The sequence below is a fragment of the Pseudophryne corroboree genome, chromosome 1 (assembly GCF_028390025.1).
Source record: "Pseudophryne corroboree isolate aPseCor3 chromosome 1, aPseCor3.hap2, whole genome shotgun sequence".
In the NCBI taxonomy this organism is placed as follows: domain Eukaryota; kingdom Metazoa; phylum Chordata; class Amphibia; order Anura; family Myobatrachidae; genus Pseudophryne; species Pseudophryne corroboree.
Genome location: NC_086444.1, coordinates 368,001,413 through 368,022,204, shown reverse-complemented (window position 1 = coordinate 368,022,204; position 20,792 = coordinate 368,001,413). Strand labels below are relative to the sequence as shown.

General features: G+C 48.8%; 1 protein-coding gene across 2 annotated transcripts in view; it reads left to right on the top strand.

Annotated features, from left to right (window-relative positions):
- The window catches only part of SMPD4 (sphingomyelin phosphodiesterase 4), a 181,399-nt gene that overhangs the window by 103,875 nt on the left and 56,732 nt on the right, over positions 1 to 20,792 (top strand). For both annotated transcript variants that reach the window (XM_063913033.1, XM_063913034.1), the window contains one exon: positions 6,584 to 6,715. In XM_063913033.1, coding sequence (XP_063769103.1) covers positions 6,584 to 6,715 — 132 coding nt within the window. The remainder of the gene's footprint in view (positions 1 to 6,583; positions 6,716 to 20,792) is intronic.

Below are 20,792 nucleotides of genomic sequence, written 5' to 3'. Positions count from 1 at the left end.
TTCTCGCTGGTGCCTGGGTACTTAAAGCTGTCGAATAATGGTTGGCGCAGGTGGTGTCGGGGATGCAATCTGATGATCCATCAGAGGCTATCCAACTAGCGGAGCAGATTTCTGAGGCTATCAATTATGTAGGGGAAGCCTTGTTGGATTCAGCTGCATTGCAGTCGCGTGTTTCTGCTCTGGCCTTTACGGCACGGCGTTCGCTCTGGCTTCGTGTTTGGAATGCTGATTCTGATTCCAAACAGACATTAACAGCTGTCCCCTTTGAGGGTGAATACCTCTTTGGTCCGGAACTTAAGAAGATTATCTCCGATACCACGGGTGGCAAGAGTCCATTTCTTCCTGTTGCTCCTCAGAAGTCGAAATCGACTAAGTTTAGTTCCTTTCGCACTCAAGGCAGGGGCAGTTTCCAGTCCTTTCGAGCCTTTTCCAGGTACCCACGGAGAGGTGCATACCGTGGTAGGTAATCACAGGCATCCTGCAGACCAGCGGTTAAGCCAGCCTACAAGCCTACCGCATGACGCGGGGAGATCTTCGGAGGGATCCTTGGTAGTGGGAGCACGGTTACTACACTTCCGGGAAGCGTGGCTCCTGTTGCAACCGGATCGGTGGGTGACGGGGGTAATATCCCGAGGGTACATTTTGGATCTGGAGGAACCTGTTCCAGACCGTTTTTTCATCACTCCCCTTCCAAACGATCCCTCCAGACGACAAGCGCTAATTCAGGCTACTTTCACACTTTTACGAGACAGAGTAATTCTTTCAGTTCCCAGGCTACAACAGGGTCAGGGTTTTTACTCAAGTCTTTTTCTTGTAAGCAAACCGGACGGTTAGTTTCGACCCATTTTGAATTTAAAAAGCCTGAACCCGTATCTTGCTGTCCAAAAATTCAAGATGGAATCGATTCGTTCGATTATCACGGCCATGGAACAGAAGGAGTATTTGGCATCTATCGACATAAAAGACGCGTACCTCCATGTTCTAATTTTATCCGGTCATCAGCATCTGTTGCGGTTCGCAATCGGTCCTTGGCACTTCCAGTTTCAGGCTCTTCCTTTCGGTCTCTCCACAGCCCCTAGAGTGTTTACAAAAATATTGGGCCATGTAGTGGCGATACTCAGATGTCAGGGAGTCAACATTACTCCTTACCTGGACGATTTGTTGATAAAAGCTCTGTTTCCGGAGCTGCTTCAACAACATCTGCGACTCACCACAGACACTCTACAATCTTTCGGATGGATTGTGAATTTCCAGAAATCTTCCTTGACTCCCTCTCAGGAGATGATTTTTCTAGGTCTCCTTTTCAACACAAAAAGTCAGAGGGCTTTTCTGCCTCAGGACAAACTCCAGGACCTCCAGTCGAGAGTCCGTTGCCTGTAACAATTACCACGGGTCTCCATTCTCTGATGTATGCAAGTACTGGGCAAGATGGTGGCGACCTTCGAAGCAGTACCGTATGCCAGGTTTCATGCTCGGGCCCTTCAATCTCAGATATTGGGCTCTTGGAATCAGGCGGGCCCACGACTTACAATTGTGCCGCCTGTCGAGTTGAGAGCAATTCGCTATGCTCTGATTCAGTTACAGACCAGTGTTCAGGGTCACCCGATACGAATTCAATCTGACAACGCCACGGCGGTGGCTTACATAAACAAACAAGGAGGAACTCCATATACTCCAGTGGGCGGAACGATGGATCCCGACTATCTCAGCCATTCACATTCCAGGCGTCGACAACTGGGAAGCGGACTTCTTAAGCCATCACACGATACATCCGGGAGAGTGGGAACTTCATCAAGAAGTCTTTAATTCTCGTGTCTCTCTGGGGAACACCCGACATAGACCTCATGGCGTCTCGTCTCAACCGAAAACTGCCCCGGTACGGGTCCCAGACTCAGGATCCTCAGGCGGCGCTGATCGATGCATTGACAGCTCCGTGGCAGTTTCAACTGGGATACATATTTCCGCCATTTCCTCTGATACCGCGACTGCTTCAACGCATTCGAAGAGAGGATCTTCCAGTCATTCTTGTGGCGCCAGACTGGCCTCGTCGCCCGTGGTACTCTCTTCTTCGCAGCATGGTGGCCAAAGACCCGTTCCGGCTACCTCTGCGACCCGATCTACTTCTAAAAGGTCCTTGTCGCCACCACGATTTAAGTAGTCTGTCTTTGACGGCATGGTTCTTGAATCAAAGATATTAAGAGCTAAGGGGTTCTCTAGGCCAGTGGTAAAAACCATTTTTCAAGCTAGAAAACTGGTTACTTCTCGTATTTATCATAGGGTATGGTGTATCTACATAGCTTGGTGTGAGAAGCGTGGACTGTCACCACACCTTTTTCATTTACCGCCTCTATTGTCCTTCCTTAAGGAGGGATTGACTAAAGGACTTCGTTTATCCTCCCTTAAGGGTCAAGTTTCAGCATTGTCAGTTCTTTTTCAAAGATGTTTGGCTATTATTCCGGAGGTTCAAACGTTCCTTCAGGGTGTACTCAGAATTCAACCTCCTTTTTTTCCACCGGTTCCACCCTGGGATTTAAATTTGGTTCTCCAGGCTCTTCAGAAGCCTCCATTTGAGCCATTAGAGGTTGTCGACTTGCGCTTTCTAACTCTGGAGGTGGTCTTTCTTTTGGCCATTGCTTCGGGCAGGTGTGTTTCTGAGTTAGCCGCTCTTTCGTGCAGACCGCCTTTGTTGGTTTTTCACAACGATCGAGTGGTCCTTCGTACAAAACCTTCCTTTTTACCAAAGGTTGTATCAGCCTTCCATATGAATCCGGACATAGTACTCCCGGCGTTTGTTCCTGAATCTTCTGGACGAGATTGTCATTTGGCATTGTTGGATGTAGTTCGAGCCTTGCACATTTATTTGTCCCGCACAGAGGCTATTCGTCATACGGATACCTTGTTGGTTTTAATTGGCGCACCCAAACGTGGCTGGCCGGCCTCTAAGAACACGGTGGCACGCTGGGTTAAGTCGGCTATTCGACAGGCCTATATTTCTTCGGATTTGCCTGTTCCTGACTCGTTAAGGGCTCATTAGACTAGAGTTGTTGGAGCCTCTTGGGCTGTTCGCAGTTGTGTGTTTGTTGAGCAGCTGTGCAGAGCGGCAACTTGGTCTTCCGTGCATACCTTTACCAGGTTTTTACTGTTTTCATACTTTTGGTTTGGAGACTGCCTCTGTTGGGCGTCAGATTTTTCGGAAGGCTCTGCCGTCTGGTTCTCCCTCCTCTACTTAGCTGGCTTTGGGAAATCCCATCAGTACAGGCGCAGCGTCCCCCAGATGGATGACCGAGAAATAGGGATTTTTGTTGCTTACCGTAAAATCTTTCTCTGATTCCATCTGGGGGACGCTGCGATCCCTCCCATATTTTTGTCTGGTTTATTGGTTGTATTCTGTGTGCCTCTTCTGGCTTTGCTAAACGTTAACTGAGGTGTTCGGCTGGCCAGGCTGGAGATGGGAGGGGTTAGAGGGGGGAGGAGTTTCTTTTAATAGGTTCTGTGCCAAAGCTCCCTCCCACACACTCTAACCATCAGTACAGATGCAGCGTCCCCCAGATGGAATCAGAGAAAGAGATTTTACGGTAAGCAACAAAAATCCCTATATTTGGTGCCACAAGGGGTTTACAGGGCCTTACAACTTACATAAACAAGAACAGTGTGAACACAAAAAAGTGAGTCTCAGTACATAACATTACAGGGGTGTGGTATATTATGTTGACAGTCATAAAGTAGATAGTGATAAAATGTCGACATATCACCTCTGGTGGCCCAGTGGTCACTTTCCTGCAACTGACAGCTGCAGCAGTTTCTGGGTCCTGGCTGTCACGTGACAGTCACTTCCGGGTCATAACTCCGATGCTTCACAGTTATGGTGAGTATTCATCCAGTAACCTTAATGCCTAACCCTTCTTCTAGTTCCTAACCCTAATGTTGATGTTTCACATGTTGACAATTTTCCTGTCGATAAAACGGTCGACATTGTCAATGTCAAGCTAATAACTACATCCCCATTGCTGGACCAGGTTATAAACATTTCTGCATAGGCAGTCACAAGACCAAAGTAAGCAGCAGGACAGCTGAACCCAAAGGTTTGGTGCCATTGTTGGTAGTGAGAAGATGTTGGTATAAGTAATGAAAGGAAAAACACACAAGGGCTTCCAATCTAAAGAGTGGGATACAGAGGTGACATAGAGGTGAGAGAGAGTTGGAAGGCTTTGATAAAGAATTGAGTCTTGAGCCCATTTGAAATTATGTGGAGAGTCTGAGAGGGAAGAGAGTTCCAGTGGTAGGGAGAAACATGGGCAGAATATTGAAGGTGAGAGGAAGTAATCAGTTGAGAGGAGAGGCAGCGTTTGGGGAGCAAAGTGGGTGGGCGAGAGTCTGAAGGGAAGAAAAGGTCATATGTAAATTGGAGAGGGCTTTGTAAGAGAGTATGTGGATTTTTAATTGGGTTCTGAAGGGAATTAATAAATGGTAGTGACTGGAGAAGGGTCTAATAGGTTGTGTGAGGTTAGTGTAGGCAACTTTTCATGAAGATTAGAGGAACATTAGAAATAGAATGGTGATTTGACAGAATTTGTGTCATTTATTTTGATTTGAGCAGGATAGAAGTGACTGATTTGTTGTTGTGCATATTGAAGTGTGCTGACAAAAGGGTGGAGAGATGTTTTCATATTTAAGATACTGTAAATACATTCACATGGTCCAGTTTATGTGAAAGTTTGAGCAATTATTTTTTTTCACATACAAGACTTTCGACAATGAAAATAGCTGGAGCCTCTTCATCTAGGATTATTTCAAAATTGGGTTTACGATTTTGGACTGGGTTGGGTATGATATGCCGGCTGTCGGGATCCCGGTGAGCAGCATACAGACATCGGGATCCCGGCAGCAGAATGCTGGAATCCCGGTGTCAGAATGCCTGCGCTTGCCACGCATCGGCCTCGCCACAGATTCTATTCCCATGGGTGTTGTGGACACCCACAAGTGGGAATAGACCCTGTGGGTCGGCATTCTGACCGCCGGCATTTTTAGCGTTCGGGATCCTGGCGTCTGCATGCTAACCGCCGGGATCTTAAGCACATAAACATAAACGCATCCCTTTTGGACTGACTGTTCAGGTCAAGGTAAAGAAGAAACTGGGGAGAGAAGTTGATGCATGGCAGTGTGGATAGCTATTGAAAAGTAATAGAACAAAGACTTGTATAATGGGGTATAAGGAGCTTTGGTTGAGATTGAGAAACGATTACATGTGATGGACTGTAAGTGTTAAGGAAATTAGAAACTGAACAGTCAGGAGAAAACGAAATCAAAGTAGCTATATGCTATAGTAAGTAGAAAAGTTGGTTAACTATTAGAGGCCAATAGGTTTGAAAAGAGTATTTGGGTCATGACTCTGAATATTAACATCATTCAAGGTGATGGTGGGCATTTCAGACAATAGGACATGAAGGAGAAAAGTTTAGTAATGCTCAGATTGGGTTTTAAACCTACCCTCTTTGCATGCTGCTGAGATTGTTCCCCTGACTCTTCACAGCAATCCCTTGGATAGAATTTTCTTCAAAAGATGGTATTCTGAAGGAGAGAAGAGATAAATTAATTTTGATTGTATACCTTCCCCATGTCCGACATGGATTGAGATCACCATGAGAAAGGGCTGCACTTGAGACCATGTCCAATTGTGTAAGACATGTTTGTTATTTGTCAGAAGGTTGAGGTAATTTGAGAAGATATGGTAAAGAAATAAAGTCAGTTTGTTGCTGACAGAGCCTGCATTTGGTAGGGCACGTTTAAAATATGAAAGTGACTGTGAGACCGGTATGTGTGAGTTTTCCTGTATTTACAGTATAGTGTGATAACAATAGTTTGAGGTACATGAGAGATGTGGGAACTTTGGCCTTTGTGATAAATCACCCCCTGCTAGAAGCAGGAAATTGTAAAAATAGACTAAAAGGTTGTGTGTTGTGCCAATAAGTGTTGTATAATGCACTTAAGAAACAAACACAGGAAAGCAGTTCATGCTTTTGGAATAGAGTAGCGAGTGTGCAATATGAGGATGGGTTAAAGGATTTCATTATAATGGGCCTTACACACTGGCAGATAACACTGAACAATATGAACGTTCTCGTTCATTAATGAACGAAGTAATTGTTCAGTGTGCAGGCACCAACGATGAACGATGCGCGGCCCCGCGCTCGTTCATCGTTGGTGCCAGGTCGCTTATGCATGCAGGCCAAATGAACAATCTGGCTAATGTCATAGAGGGAAAATAAAAGCCATTTGATGGGGGTCTGAGAATGATTGATGAGGGATTGATGCAATTACACAAGGAAGTTCTGAGAGACCATCACCAAGGTGCTGTGAATTGGTGATTGTAATTTTTCAGCTACCCTCAGAAATTGGAAAAGTGATGAGAATTCAGTTAAACAAAAGGGAGTCTCTAAGAAAGGGAGTCCCACAAACGCATTGATTAGTCACATCTTAGATAAAATATTGTCAGACATTACATATTTGACTGTTACACTAGAATTGTGGCGTGAACTTGGATCTGAGTGTATTTAGTTCATTAACTAGTGCTGTTTACTTCTAGTTGAATTCTGCTCAACTCGGGCAACTCACAGTAAACTTGGGGAACGTACAGGACGAAAATGGAAGGAATCAATTGCCGGACTGTATACAGAATGAGAATGGTGTGTTCCTCACTGCGTTAGGCAGACAGCAGGTAAGAGAGAGAACACATTACTGCTATTACTACGCCACATTGTGTAACCATATTATTTACACTGAGAACAAAAAATCATTTTTATGCCTTCTTTGTGCACAGACATCATTTAAGAACACTTTCATCCTTCCTAATTTTCCCCCCACGACTGATGTATGCCACTGTCCAACCAGCATGGGTCAGTGACAGCTGTTTGTTTTTTGTTTTATTTTTTTATTTTTTTTCATCCAGGCTGGGAGACACTGGTACCATGGGTTGCTGATGGGGACCACAGGAGCTGGCACTTAAACTAAACTGTAGCTTTAAACATAAGCCCCTCCCCTCTGAAACCCCCCAGCAGGCCAGTGTGTTCTAAGTGCCCATAGGAGCTGGGCATATTTTGGGGGGGCTGCTGTGTCAGCCCCACTGTAGCTAGATATTATTTATTTGTAACAGATGAGCTGACCAGTATAGTAAATTAAGCTACACATAAAAAATCATCTTGTTATATTTAATTTTGTCTGGGAAGGGGAGCTGACCAGCATAGTCACACTGAGAAACTGCATCCCCATGAGTAGGTGGGTGCGGTTTCTCAGCCTTTGTCTGATCTGCCCTGGCTTCGTACCATGGAGCTCGCGGCTTCCGGGTTTGAGAAGGGTTCCTCTTATTTAGAACAGTACTTTGAGTATCATAGGCTGCGTGAGGCCTATAAACGTCTTCCTTCTTCCAAGGGTCTGTTGGAGGTTTCTTCGGACAAGGGCAAATTTCAGTTCATGGACTTAGATTTGGATACCTAGGCAAAAGTGGTGGGCCCTTTCAAGTGTTGTTGCAAAAGAGTTTTTTACATTCCTATCATCTTCAGACCTTTCAAATCTTGTTCAGGAAGCCTGGAAGACACCAGATGGGAAGTTTTCTATCCCTTGCAAGTTTGCTTCTCTTTATCGTCTTCTGACGGATCATGTGACTAAGTGAGAAGAGTCTCCCAAGGTGGTTGCCCAGGTGGCATCCAGGATTGTGGCTACAGCCATTTCTGCTCGGAGAGGGCCCTTTGGGTCCACTTAGATGCAGAATCCAAGTGTTCTTTAGAAAGGGTGTGGTATGGTATGCCGGCGGTCGGGCTCCCGGCGACCAGCATACCGGCGCCGGGAGCTCGACCGCCAGCTTACCGACAGTGTGGCGAGCGCAAATGAGCCCCTTGCGGGCACGGTGGAGCGCTACGCTATTTTATTCTCCCTCCGGGGGGGGGGGGGGGGGGTCGTGGATCCCCCACGAGGGAGAATAAGTGTCGGTATGCCGGCTGTCGGGATTCCCGCGCCGGTATACTGTGCGCCGGGATCCCGACAGCCGGCATACTGAAGACCACCCCTTTAGAAGTGCTTTCCTTTGGTGGGGGTGTTCTTGGGCCTGAGTTGGATACTGTTATTGCACAGGCTACTGGTGGGAAAAGCACATTTCTCCTTCATGGTCCACAGGTTATCCACAGGATAAACATTGAGATATGAGGTAGTGACAGCGGATTGGCACCAACGATCAAAGCTTTCGGCCTCCCAGAAAGCAACGGGTCAGTCCCCTATATCCCTGCCTCCTGACTCAGGCAATTCAGTTTTTTGTTTAATGCGGCAGGAACTGGACCATGGTCAAATGAGCTGCTGGTTTTCTCTAACGTCCTAGTGGATGCTGGGAACTCCGAAAGGACCATGGGGAATAGCGGGCTCCGAAGGAGGCTGGGCACTCTAGAAAGATTTATGACTACCTGGTGTGCACTGGCTCCTCCCACTATGACCCTCCTCCAAGCCTCAGTTAGATTTCGTGCCCGGCCGAGGTTGGATGCACACTAGGGGCTCTCCTGAGCCCTTAGAAAGAAAGTATAGTTTTAGGTTTTTTATTTTCAGTGAGGCCTGCTGGCAACAGGCTCACTGCAGCGAGGGACTAAGGGGAGAAGAAGCGAACTCGCCTGCTTGCAGCCGGATTGGGATTCTTAGGCTACTGGACACCATTAGCTCCAGAGGGATCGACCGCAGGCCCAGTCCTTGGTGTTCGGTCCCGGAGCCGCGCCGCCGTCCCCCTTACAGAGCCAGAAGCAAGAAGAGGTCCGGAAAAACGGCGGCAGAAGACATCAGTCTTCACCAAGGTAGCGCACAGCACTGCAGCTGTGCGCCATTGCTTCTCATGCACACTTCACACTCTGGTCACTGAGGGTGCAGGGCGCTTGGGGGGGGGGCGCCCTGAGCTGCAATAAAAACACCTTGGCTGGCAAAAATACCACAATATATAGCCCTAGAGGCTATATATGTGGTAAATACCCCTGCCAGAATCCTGAAAAAAGCGGGAGAATAGGCCGCGGAAAAGGGGCGGAGCTATCTCCCTCAGACACACTGGCGCCATTTCTCCTTCACAGATCCGCTGGAAGGAAGCTCCCTGGCTCTCCCCTGCAGTCTACACGTCAGAACAGGGTAAAAACAGAGAGGGGGGGCACTAAAATTGGGCGCAATACATATATAATATAAAAAGCAGCTATAGGGGACATAACTCAGTTAGTCCCTGCATTATATAGCGCTCTGGTGTGTGCTGGCATACTCTCACTCTGTCCCCCCAAAGGGCTTTTGTGGGTCCTGTCCTCATTCGGAGCATTCCTTGTGTGTGTGCGGTGTGTCGGTACGGCTGTGTCGACATGTTTGATGAGGATAATGATGTGGAGGCGGAGCAGATGCCTTTAGAAGGGATGTCACCCCCTGCGGGGCAGACACCTGAGTGGATGGGCTTATGGAAAGTAATGAGTGCACGTATAGACTCCCTATATAAGAAAATCGACGACATGCCAAATGTGGGACAGCCGTCTTCTCAGCTCGTGCCTGCCCAGGCGTCGCATGGGTCGTCAGGGGCTCTAAAACGCCCGCTACCTCAAGCAGACCCAGATGTCGACACTGATACTGACGCCAGTGTCGACGACGATGAGTCAAACCTGATGCCACTAAGGCCATTCACTGTATGATTGAGGCAATGAAAGAGGTGTTAAACATTTCTGATATAACTACTGGTACCACTAAAAAGGGTATTATGTTTGGAGAGAAAAAACTACCCGTAGTTTTTCCCCCATCAGATGAATTAAATGAAGTGTGTGAAGAAGCGTGGGCTTTCCCTGATAAAAAATTGGTAATTCCTAAGAAGGTACTAATGGCGTTCCCTTTCCCGCCAGAGGATAGGTCACGTTGGGAAACACCCCCTAGAGTGGATAAAGCGCTCACACGTTTGTCTAAAAAGGTGGCACTACCGTCTCAGGATACGGCCGCCCTCAAGGAACCTGCTGATAGAAAGCAGGAGGCGATACTGAAGTCTGTATATACACACACAGGCATTATACTTAGGCCAGCTATTGCGTCAGCTTGGATGTGCAGTGCTGCCGCTGCTTGGTCAGATAAACTGTCAGAAAATATTGACACATTAGACAGAGACACGATCCTGTTAACCATAGACCATATAAAAGACTCAGTCTTATATATGAGAGATGCACAGAGGGAAATCTGCCGACTGGCATCTAAAGTAAGTGCATTGTCCATTTCTGCTAGGAGAGGCTTATGGACTCGCCAGTGGACAGGAGATGCAGATTCTAAAAAGCACATGGAAGTGTTGCCTTATAAGGGTGAGGAATTATTTGGGGATGGTCTCTCGGACCTAGTTTCCACAGCAACGTCTGGGAAGTCAGCATTTTTACCCCATGTCCCCTCACCGCCTAAGAAGGTGCCGTTTTATCAGGTTCAGTCCTTTCGGACCCAGAAAAACAGGCGTGGAAAAGGCGGGTCTTTTCTGTCCAGAGGCAGAGGTAGGGGAAAAAGGCTGCAACAAACAGCAGGTTCCCAGGAGCAAAACTCCTCCCCCGCTTCTTCTTCCAAGTCCGCCGCATGACGGTGGGGCTCCACAGGCGGAGCCAGGTACGGTGGGGGGTCGCCTCAAAAATTTCAGCGATCAGTGGGTTCGCTCACAGGTGGATCCCTGGATCCTGCAAATAGTATCTCAGGGGTACAAGCTGGAATTCGAGGCGTCCCCACCCCACCGATTCCTAAAATCTGCCTTGCCGATTGCTCCCTCAGACAGGGAGGCGGTGCTAGCGGCAATTCACAAGCTGTATTCCCAGCAGGTGATAATCAAGGTACCCCTACTTCAACAAGGCCGGGGTTATTATTCCACACTATTTGTGGTACCGAAACCGGACGGTTCGGTGAGACCCATTCTAAATTTGAAATCCTTGAACACGTACATAAAGAAATTCAAGTTCAAGATGGAATCGCTCAGGGCGGTTATTGCAAGCCTGGACGAGGGGGATTACATGGTATCCCTGGACATCAAGGATGCTTACCTACATGTCCCCATTTACCATCCTCACCAGGAGTACCTCAGATTTGTGGTACAGGATTGCCATTACCAATTCCAGACGCTGCCGTTTGGACTGTCCACGGCACCGAGGGTATTTACCAAGGTTATGGCGGAAATGATGATACTCCTTCGAAGAAAGGGAGTTTTAATTATCCCGTACTTGGACGATCTCCTAATAAAAGCGAGGTCCAAGGAACAGTTGTTGGTGGGAGTAGTACTATCTCAGGAGGTGCTGCACCAGCACGGCTGGATTCTGAATATCCCAAAGTCACAGCTGGTTCCGACGACACGGCTACTGTTCCTGGGTATGATTCTGGATACAGTCCAGAAGAAAGTGTTTCTCCCGGAGGAGAAAGCCAGGGAGTTGTCATCTCTAGTCAGAGACCTCCTGAAACCAAAACAAGTATCAGTGCATCGCTGCACACGGGTCCTGGGGAAGATGGTGGCTTCTTACGAAGCAATTCCCTTCGGCAGGTTCCATGCCAGAATCTTTCAGTGGGACCTGTTGGACCAGGGGTCCGGATCGCATCTTCAGATGCATCGCTTAATAACCCTGTCTCCAAGAACCAGGGTGTCTCTACTGTGGTGGCTGCAGAGTGCCCATCTTCTAGAGGGCCGCAGGTTCGGAATACAGGACTGGGTCCTGGTGACCACGGATGCCAGCCTTCGAGGCTGGGGGGCAGTCATACAGGGAAGAAACTTCCAAGGACTATGGTCGAGTCAGGAGACTTCCCTTCACATAAATATTCTGGAACTAAGGGCCATCTACAATGCCCTAAGTCGAGCAAAAGCCCTGCTCCTACACCAGCCGGTGCTGATCCAGTCAGACAACATCACGGCAGTCGCCCATGTAAATCGACAGGGCGGCACAAGAAGCAGGATGGCGATGGCAGAAGCCACAAGAATTCTCCGATGGGCGGAGAATCATGTACTAGCACTGTCAGCAGTGTTCATTCCGGGAGTGGACAACTGGGAAGCAGACTTCCTCAGCAGACACGACCTCCACCCGGGAGAGTGGGGACTTCACACAGAAGTCTTCCAGATGCTGGTAAACCGTTGGGAAAAACCACAGGTGGACATGATGGCGTCCCGTCTCAACAAAAAGTTAAAAAGATATTGCGCCAGGTCAAGGGACCCTCAGGCGATAGCTGTGGACGCTCTAGTGACACCGTGGGTGTACCAGTCGGTTTATGTGTTCCCTCCTCTGCCTCTCATTCCAAAGGTATTGAGAATAATAAGAAAGCGAGGAGTAAACACAATTCTCGTGGTTCCGGATTGGCCAAGACGAGCGTGGTACCCGGAACTTCAAGAGATGCTCTCAGAGGACCCGTGGCCTCTACCGCTCAGACAGGACCTGATACAGCAGGGGCCCTGTCTGTTCCAAGACTTACCGCGGCTGCGTTTGACGGCATGGCGGTTGAACACCGGATCCTAAAGGAAAAGGGTATTCCGGAAGAAGTCATTCCTACGCTTATTAAGGCCAGGAAAGATGTTACGGCAACGCATTATCACCGCATATGGCGAAAATATGTTGCATGGTGCGAGGCCAATAAGGCCCCAACAGAGGAATTTCAACTAGGTCGATTTCTGCATTTCCTGCAAGCAGGAGTGGATATGGGCCTAAAACTAGGCTCCATTAAAGTACAGATCTCTGCTCTGTCGATTTTCTTTCAAAAAGAACTAGCTTCAGTACCTGAAGTTCAGACTTTTGTAAAAGGAGTGCTGCATTTCAGCCCCCGTTTGTGCCTCCTGTGGCACCTTGGGATCTCAACGTGATGTTGAGTTTCTTAAAATCACATTGGTTTGAGCCACTAAAAACCGTGGATCTGAAATATCTCACGTGGAAAGTGGTCATGTTGTTAGCCTTGGCTTCAGCCAGGCGAGTGTCAGAATTAGCGGCTTTATCATGTAAAAGCCCTTATCTGATTTTCCATATGGATAGGGCAGAGTTGAGGACTCGTCCTCAATTTCTCCCTAAGGTGGTGTCAGCGTTTCACCTGAACCAGCCTATTGTGGTGCCGGCGGCTACTAGTGAATTGGAGGACTCCAAGTTGCTAGACGTTGTCAGGGCCCTGAAAATATATGTTTCCAGGACGGCTGGAGTCAGGAAAACTGACTCGTTGTTTATCCTGTATGCACCCAACAAGCTGGGTGCTCCTGCTTCTAAGCAGTCTATTGCTCGCTGGATTTGTAGTACAATTCAGCTTGCACATTCTGTGGCAGGCATACCACAGCCAAAATCTGTAAATGCCCATTCCACAAGGAAGGTGGGCTCATCTTGGGCGGCTGCCCGAGGGGTCTCGGCTTTACAACTTTGCCGAGCAGCTACTTGGTCAGGGGCAAACACATTTGCAAAATTCTACAAATTTGATACCCTGGCTGAGGAGGACCTGGAGTTCTCTCATTCGGTGCTACAGAGTCATCCGCACTCTCCCGCCCGTTTGGGAGCTTTGGTATAATCCCCATGGTCCTTTTCGGAGTTCCCAGCATCCACTAGGACGTTAGAGAAAATAAGAATTTACTCACCGGTAATTCTATTTCTCGTAGTCCGTAGTGGATGCTGGGCGCCCATCCCAAGTGCGGATTGTCTGCAATACTTGTACATAGTTACTGTTAACTAAAGGGTTATTGTTGAGCGATCTGTTGAGAGGCTCAGTTTTCATACTGTCAAACTGGATATAGTATCACGAGTTGTACGGTGTGGCTGGTAAGAGTCTTACCCGGGATTCTAAATCCTTCCTTATTATGTCTGCTCGTCCGGGCACGGTGTCCTAACTGAGGCTTGGAGGAGGGTCATAGTGGGAGGAGCCAGTGCACACCAGGTAGTCATAAATCTTTCTAGAGTGCCCAGCCTCCTTCGGAGCCCGCTATTCCCCATGGTCCTTTCGGAGTTCCCAGCATCAACTACGGACTACGAGAAATAGAATTACCGGTGAGTAAATCATTATTTTTAGCAGCCAAAGCTTTTTATTTTATTTTTATAGTCCTTTTTTTTCTAACGTTCTAGAGGATGCTGGGACTCCATAAGGACCATGGGGATAGACGGGCTCCGCAGGAGACATGGGCACTTTAAGAAAGACTTTGGATCTGGGTGTGCACTGGCTCCTCCCTCTATGCCCCTCCTCCTGACCTCAGTTTGATACTGTGCCCAGTGGAGACTGGGTGCTTTCAGGGAGCTCTCCTGAGTTTCCTGTAAAAGAAAGTATTTTAGTTAGGTTTTTTATTTTCAGAGAGCCTGCTGGCAACAGGCTCCCTGCATCGAGGGACTGAAGAGAGAGAAACAGACCCACTTCTCTGAGTTTCAGGGCTCTGTTTCTTAGGATACTGGACACCATTAGCTCCAGAGGTATCGGTACGCAGGTCTCACCCTTGCCGCCCCGCCGTCCTCCTCGCAGAGCCGGAAGAGAGAAGCCGGGTGAGTATGTGAGGAAAAGACTTCAGAGGCGGCAGAAGACACCTTGATCTTCATAGAGGTAACGCACAGCAGTGAAGCTGTGCGCCATTGCTCTCATTCACCTCACACACTTCGGTCACTGTAAGGGTGCAGGGCGCAGGGGGGGGGGGCGCCCTGGGCAGCAATAATCACCTCCTGTGGCAAATACACATATATACATGTACAGCTGGGCACTGTACATGTATAAAAAGAGCTTCCGCCATGTTATTAAGAAATTTGAGCGGGACAGAAGCCCGCCGCCAAGGGGGCGGGGCTTCTCCCTCAGCACTCACCAGCGCCATTTTTTCTCCACAGCACCGCTGAGAGGAAGCTCCCCGGACTCTCCCCTGCTTGACACACTGTGAAAGAGGGTTTTAAAGAAGAGGGGGGGGCACATAATTGGCGCATATACATGCTACAAAAGCACTACTGGGTAAACATTCTGTGTTTTTTCCTGGGTCATATAGCGCTGGGGTGTGTGCTGGCATACTCTCTCTCTGTCTCTCCAAAGGGCCTGGTGGGGAACCTGTCTTCAGAAAAGAGCTTCCCTGTGTGTGTGTGTGTGTGTGTGTGTGTGTGTGTGTGTGTGTGTGTGGTGTGTCGGTACGCGTGTGTCGACATGTCTGAGGTTGAAGGCTCACCTAAGGAGGAGGGGGAGTGTATGAATATTAGGTCTCCGTCGGCAGCGCCGACACCTGACTGGATGGATATGTGGAATGTTTTAAGTGCTAATGTTAATTTATTGCACAAAAGATTAGACAAAGCTGAAGCTAGGGTACAGTCAGGGAGTCAACCCATGTCTGTCCCAATGTCGCCGGGACCTTCGGGGTCTCAGAAGCGCCCACTATCCCAAATAGTTGCCACAGATACCGACACGGATTCAGACTCCAGTGTCGACTACGATGATGCAAAATTGCAGCCAAGGGTGGCTAAATGTATTCGATATATGATTATCGCAATTAAAGATGTTTTGCATATCACTGAGGAACCCCCTGTCCCTGACACGAGGGTACACATGTATAAGGGAAAGAAACCTGAGGTCACCTTTCCCTCTTCACATGAGCTGAACGAATTATGCGAAAAAGCGTGGGAAACTCCAGACAAAACACTGCAGATTCCCAAAAGGATTCTAATAGCGTATCCTTTCCTGTCACAGGACAGAATACGGTGGGAATCCTTCCCTAGGGTAGACAAAGCTTTGACACGCTTATCAAAAAAGATAGCGCTCCCATCCCAAGATACGGCTACCCTCAAGGATCCTGCTGACCGCAAGCAGGAGGTTACCTTGAAGTCCATTTACACACATTCTGGTACGTTACTCAGACCGGCAATTGCGTCGGCCTGGGTTTGTAGTGCTGTAGCAGCATGGACAGATTCCTTATCAGCGGATATTGAGACCCTTGATAAGGATACCATTTTAATGACCCTAGGGCATATAAAAGATGCTGTCTTATATATGAGGGATGCTCAAAGAGACATTAGTTTACTGGGTTCCAGAATAAACGCTATGTCCATTTCTGCTAGGCGAGTCTTATGGACCCGACAGTGGACGGGTGATGCCGACTCAAAGAGGCATATGGAGTATTTGCCTTACAAGGGTGAGGAATTGTTTGGAGAGGGCCTCTCGGACCTCGTCTCCACAGCTACGGCAGGTAAATCGAATTTTTTGCCTTATATTCCCTCACAATCTAAGAAAGCGCCTCATTATCAAATGCAGTTCTTTCGTTCAAATACAAGCAAAAGAGTACGTGGGTCGTCCTTTCTTGCCAGGGATAAGGGCAGAGGAAAAAAATAAGAATTTACTCACCGGTAATTCTATTTCTCGTAGTCCGTAGTGGATGCTGGGAACTCCGTAAAGACCATGGGGAATAGACGGGCTCCGCAGGAGACTGGGCACTCTAAAAGAAAGATTAGGTACTATCTGGTGTGCACTGGCTCCTCCCTCTATGCCCCTCCTCCAGACCTCAGTTAAGGAAACTGTGCCCGGAAGAGCTGACACAACAAGGAAAGGATTTGGAATCCAGGGTAAGACTCATACCAGCCACACCAATCACACTGTACAACTTGTGATAACCATACCCAGTTAACAGTATGAACAACAACTGAGCCTCAGTAACAGATGGCTCAAAACAATAACCCTTTAGTTAAGCAATAACTATATACATGTATTGCAGAGAGTCCGCACTTGGGACGGGCGCCCAGCATCCACTACGGACTACGAGAAATAGAATTACCGGTGATTAAATTCTTATTTTCTCTGACGTCCTAGTGGATGCTGGGAACTCCGTAAGGACCATGGGCATTATACCAAAGCTCCCAAACGGGCGGGAGAGTGCGGATGACTCTGCAGCACCGAATGAGCAAAGGCAAGGTCCTCCTCAGCCAGGGTATCAAACTTGTAGAATTTAGCAAATGTGTTTGAACCCGACCAAGTAGCAGCTCGGCAAAGCTGTAAAGCCGAGACCCCTCGGGCAGCCGCCCAAGAAGAGCCCACCTTCCTTGTGGAATGGGCTTTTACTGATTTAGGATGCGGTAACCCTGCCGCAGAATGAGCTTGCTGAATCGTGTTACAGATCCAGCGCGCAATAGTTTGCTTTGAAGCCGGAGCACCCAGTTTGTTGGGTGCATGCAGGATAAACAGCGAGTCAGTTTTCCTGACTCCAGCCGTCCTGGCTACATAGATTTTCAAAGCCCTGACTACGTCCAGCAACTTGGAAGCCTCCAAGTCCCAAGTAGCCGCAGGTACCACAATAGGTTGGTTCAAATGAAACGCTGATACCACCTTTGGGAGAAATTGGGGACGAGTCCTCAATTCTGCCCTGTCCATATGGAAGATCAGATACGGGCTTTTACATGACAAAGCCGCCAATTCTGACACACGCCTAGCTGAAGCCAAGGCCAACAGCATGACCACCTTCCACGTGAGATTCTTTAGCTCCACGGTCTTAAGTGGCTCAAACCAGTGTGATTTCAGGAAATCCAACACAACGTTAAGATCCCATGGTGCCACTGGAGGCACAAAAGGGGGCTGAATATGCAGCACTCCCTTAACAAACGTCTGAACTTCAGGCAGAGAAGCCAGTTCTTTTTGAAAGAAAATAGATAGGGCCGAAATCTGGACCTTTATGGATCCTAATTTTAGGCCCATAGTCACTCCTGACTGTAGGAAGTGCAGGAATCGCGGTGTAGTACGGGTGACCGGCGGTCTCCTGACCGCCGGTCACCTTACTGACGCCGGGATCCCGGCAGCATACCGACGCCGGGATCCCGGCGGGGAGGGGCGAATGCAGCAAGCCCCTTGCGGGCTCGCTGCGGGCTCGGTGGCGACCTGCGGTCGCCACGGGTTCTATTCCCACTCTATGGGTGTCGTGGACACCCACGAGTGGAAATAGTCCCTGTTGGTCGGCATGCCGACCATCGGGATAGTGAGCCGTCGGGCTCACGGAGGAGGTCATGTGACTGTCGGTCAGCCGACCGGCGGTCACATGACTACCACCCCAGGAATCGACCCAGCTGGAATTCCTCTGTAGGGGCCTTCCTGGCCTCACACCAAGCAACATATTTTCGCCATATACGGTGATAATGGTTTGCTGTCACGTCTTTCCTATCCTTTATTAGGGTAGGAATAACTTCATCCGGAATGCCCTTTTCCGCTAGGATCCGGCGTTCAACCGCCATGCCGTCAAACGCAGCCGCGGTAAGTCTTGGAACAGACAGGGCCCCTGCTGTAACAGGTCCTGTCTGAGAGGCAGAGGCCATGGGTCCTCTGAGATAATTTCTTGTAGTTCTGGGTACCAAGTTCTTCTTGGCCAATCCGGAACGATGAGTATAGTTCTTACTCCTCTATTTCTTACTATCCTCAGTACCTTGGGTATGAGAGGAAGAGGAGGGAACACATAAACCGACTGGTACACCCACGGTGTCACTAGTGCATCCACAGCTATCGCCTGAGGGTCCCGTGACCTGGCGCAATATTTTTTTAGCTTTTTGTTGAGGCGAGACGCCATCATGTCCACCTGTGGCAGTTCCCAACGATTTACAATCTGTGTGAAGACTTCTTGATGAAGTCCCCACTCTCCCGGGTGGAGGTCGTGCCTGCTGAGGAAGTCTGCTTCCCAGTTGTCCACTCCCGGAATGAACACTGCTGACAGTGCTAGCACGTGATTCTCCGCCCATCGAAGAATCCTTGTGGCTTCTGCCATTGCCATCCTGCTTCTTGTGCCGCCCTGGCGGTTTACATGGGCGACCGCAGTGATGTTGTCTGACTGAATCAGTACAGATTGGTTTTGAAGCAGGGGCTCTGCTTGACTCGGGCGTTGTAGATGGCCCTTAGTTCCAATATATTTATGTGTAGAGAAGTCTCCAGACTTGACCACTGTCCTTGGAAGTTTCTTCCCTGAGTGACTGCCCCCCCATCCTCGGAGGCTTGCATCCGTGGTCACCAGGATCCAGTCCTGTATGCCGAACCTGCGTCCCTCGAGAAGATGAGCACTCTGCAGCCACCACAGCAGAGACACCCTGGCCCTTGGGGACAGGGTGATCAACCGATGCATCTGAAGATGCGATCCGGACCATTTGTCCAACAGATCTGAAAGATACTTGCATGGAACCTGCCGAAGGGAATTGCTTCATAAGAAGCCACCATCTTTCCCAGGACTCGCGTGCAGTGATGCACCGACACCTGTTTTGGTTTCAGTAGGTCCCTGACCAGAGATGACAATTCCTGGGCCTTCTCCTCCTCGAGAAACACCTTCTTCTGTTCTGTGTCCAGAATCATTCCCAGGAAAAGCAGACGCGTCGTAGGAATCAGCTGCGACTTTGGGATATTCAGAATCCAGCCATGCTGTTGCAACACTTCCTGAGAGAGTGCTACGCTGACCAACAACTGCTCTTTGGACCTCGCCTTTATGAGGAGATCGTCCAAGTACGGGATAATTATAACTCCCTTTCTTCGAAGGAGTATCATCATTTCGGCCATTACCTTGGTTAATATTCTCGGAGCCGTGGAGAGACCAAACGGCAACGTCTGGAATTGGTAATGACAGTTCTGTATCACAAACCTGAGGTACTCCTGGTGAGGTGGGAAAATGGGGACATGCAAGTAAGCATCCTTGATGTCCAGCGACACCATAAAATCCCCCTCTTCCAGGCTTGCAATAACCGCCCTGAGCGATTCCATTTTGAACTTGAACTTCTTTATATAAGTGTTCAAGGATTTTAAATTCAGGATGGGTCTCACCGAACTGTCCGGTTTCGGTACCACAAACATTGTGGAATAGTAACCCCTGCCCTGTTGAAGGAGGGGGACCTTGATTATCACCTGCTGGAGGTACAGCTTGTGAATTGCCGCCAGTACTACCTCCCTTTCCCTGGGAGCAGCTGGCAAGGCTGATTTGAGGTAACTGCGAGGGGGAGTCGCCTCGAACTCCAGCTTGGATCCCTGTGATACAATTTGTACAGCCCATAGATCCACTTGTGAGCGAACCCACTAGTTGCTGAAGTTTCGGAGACGCGCCCCCACCGCACCTGGCTCCGCCTGTGGAGCCCCAACGTCATGCGGTGGACTTAATGGAAGCAGGGGAGGATTTTTGTTCCTGGGAACTGGCTGCCTGGTGCAGCTTCTTTCCTCTACCCTTGCCTCTGGCCAGAAAGGATGCGCCTCTAACCCGCTTGCCTTTCTGAGGCCGAAAGGACTGCATTTGATAATACGGTGCTTTCTTAGGCTGTGAGGGAACCTGAGGTAAAAAAGTCGACTTCCCAGCAGTTGCTGTGGATACGAGGTCCGAGAGACCGTCCCCAAATAATTCCTCACCCTTATAAGGCAAAACCTCCATGTGTTTTTTAGAATCAGCATCACCTGTCCACTGCCGAGTCCATAATACTCTCCTGGCAGAAATGGACATTGCATTAATTCTAGATGCCAGCAGGCAAATGTCCCTCTGTGCTTCCCGCATATATAAGACGACGTCTTTTATATGTTCGATGGTTAGCAAAATAGTATCCCTGTCGAGGGAATCAATGTTGTCTGACAGGGTATCAGTCCATGCTGCTGCAGCACTACACATCCAGGCTGAAGCAATAGCAGGTCTCAGTAGAGTACCAGAGTGTGTATACACAGACTTCAGGATAGCTTCCTGCTTTCTATCCGCAGGATCCTTTAGGGCGGCCGTATCCTGAGACGGCAGTGCCACCCTTTTAGATAAGCGTGTTAGCGCCTTGTCCACCTTAGGGGATGTTTCCCAACGTAACCTGTCCGTTGGCGGGAAAGGGTACGCCATCAGTAACCTCTTAGAA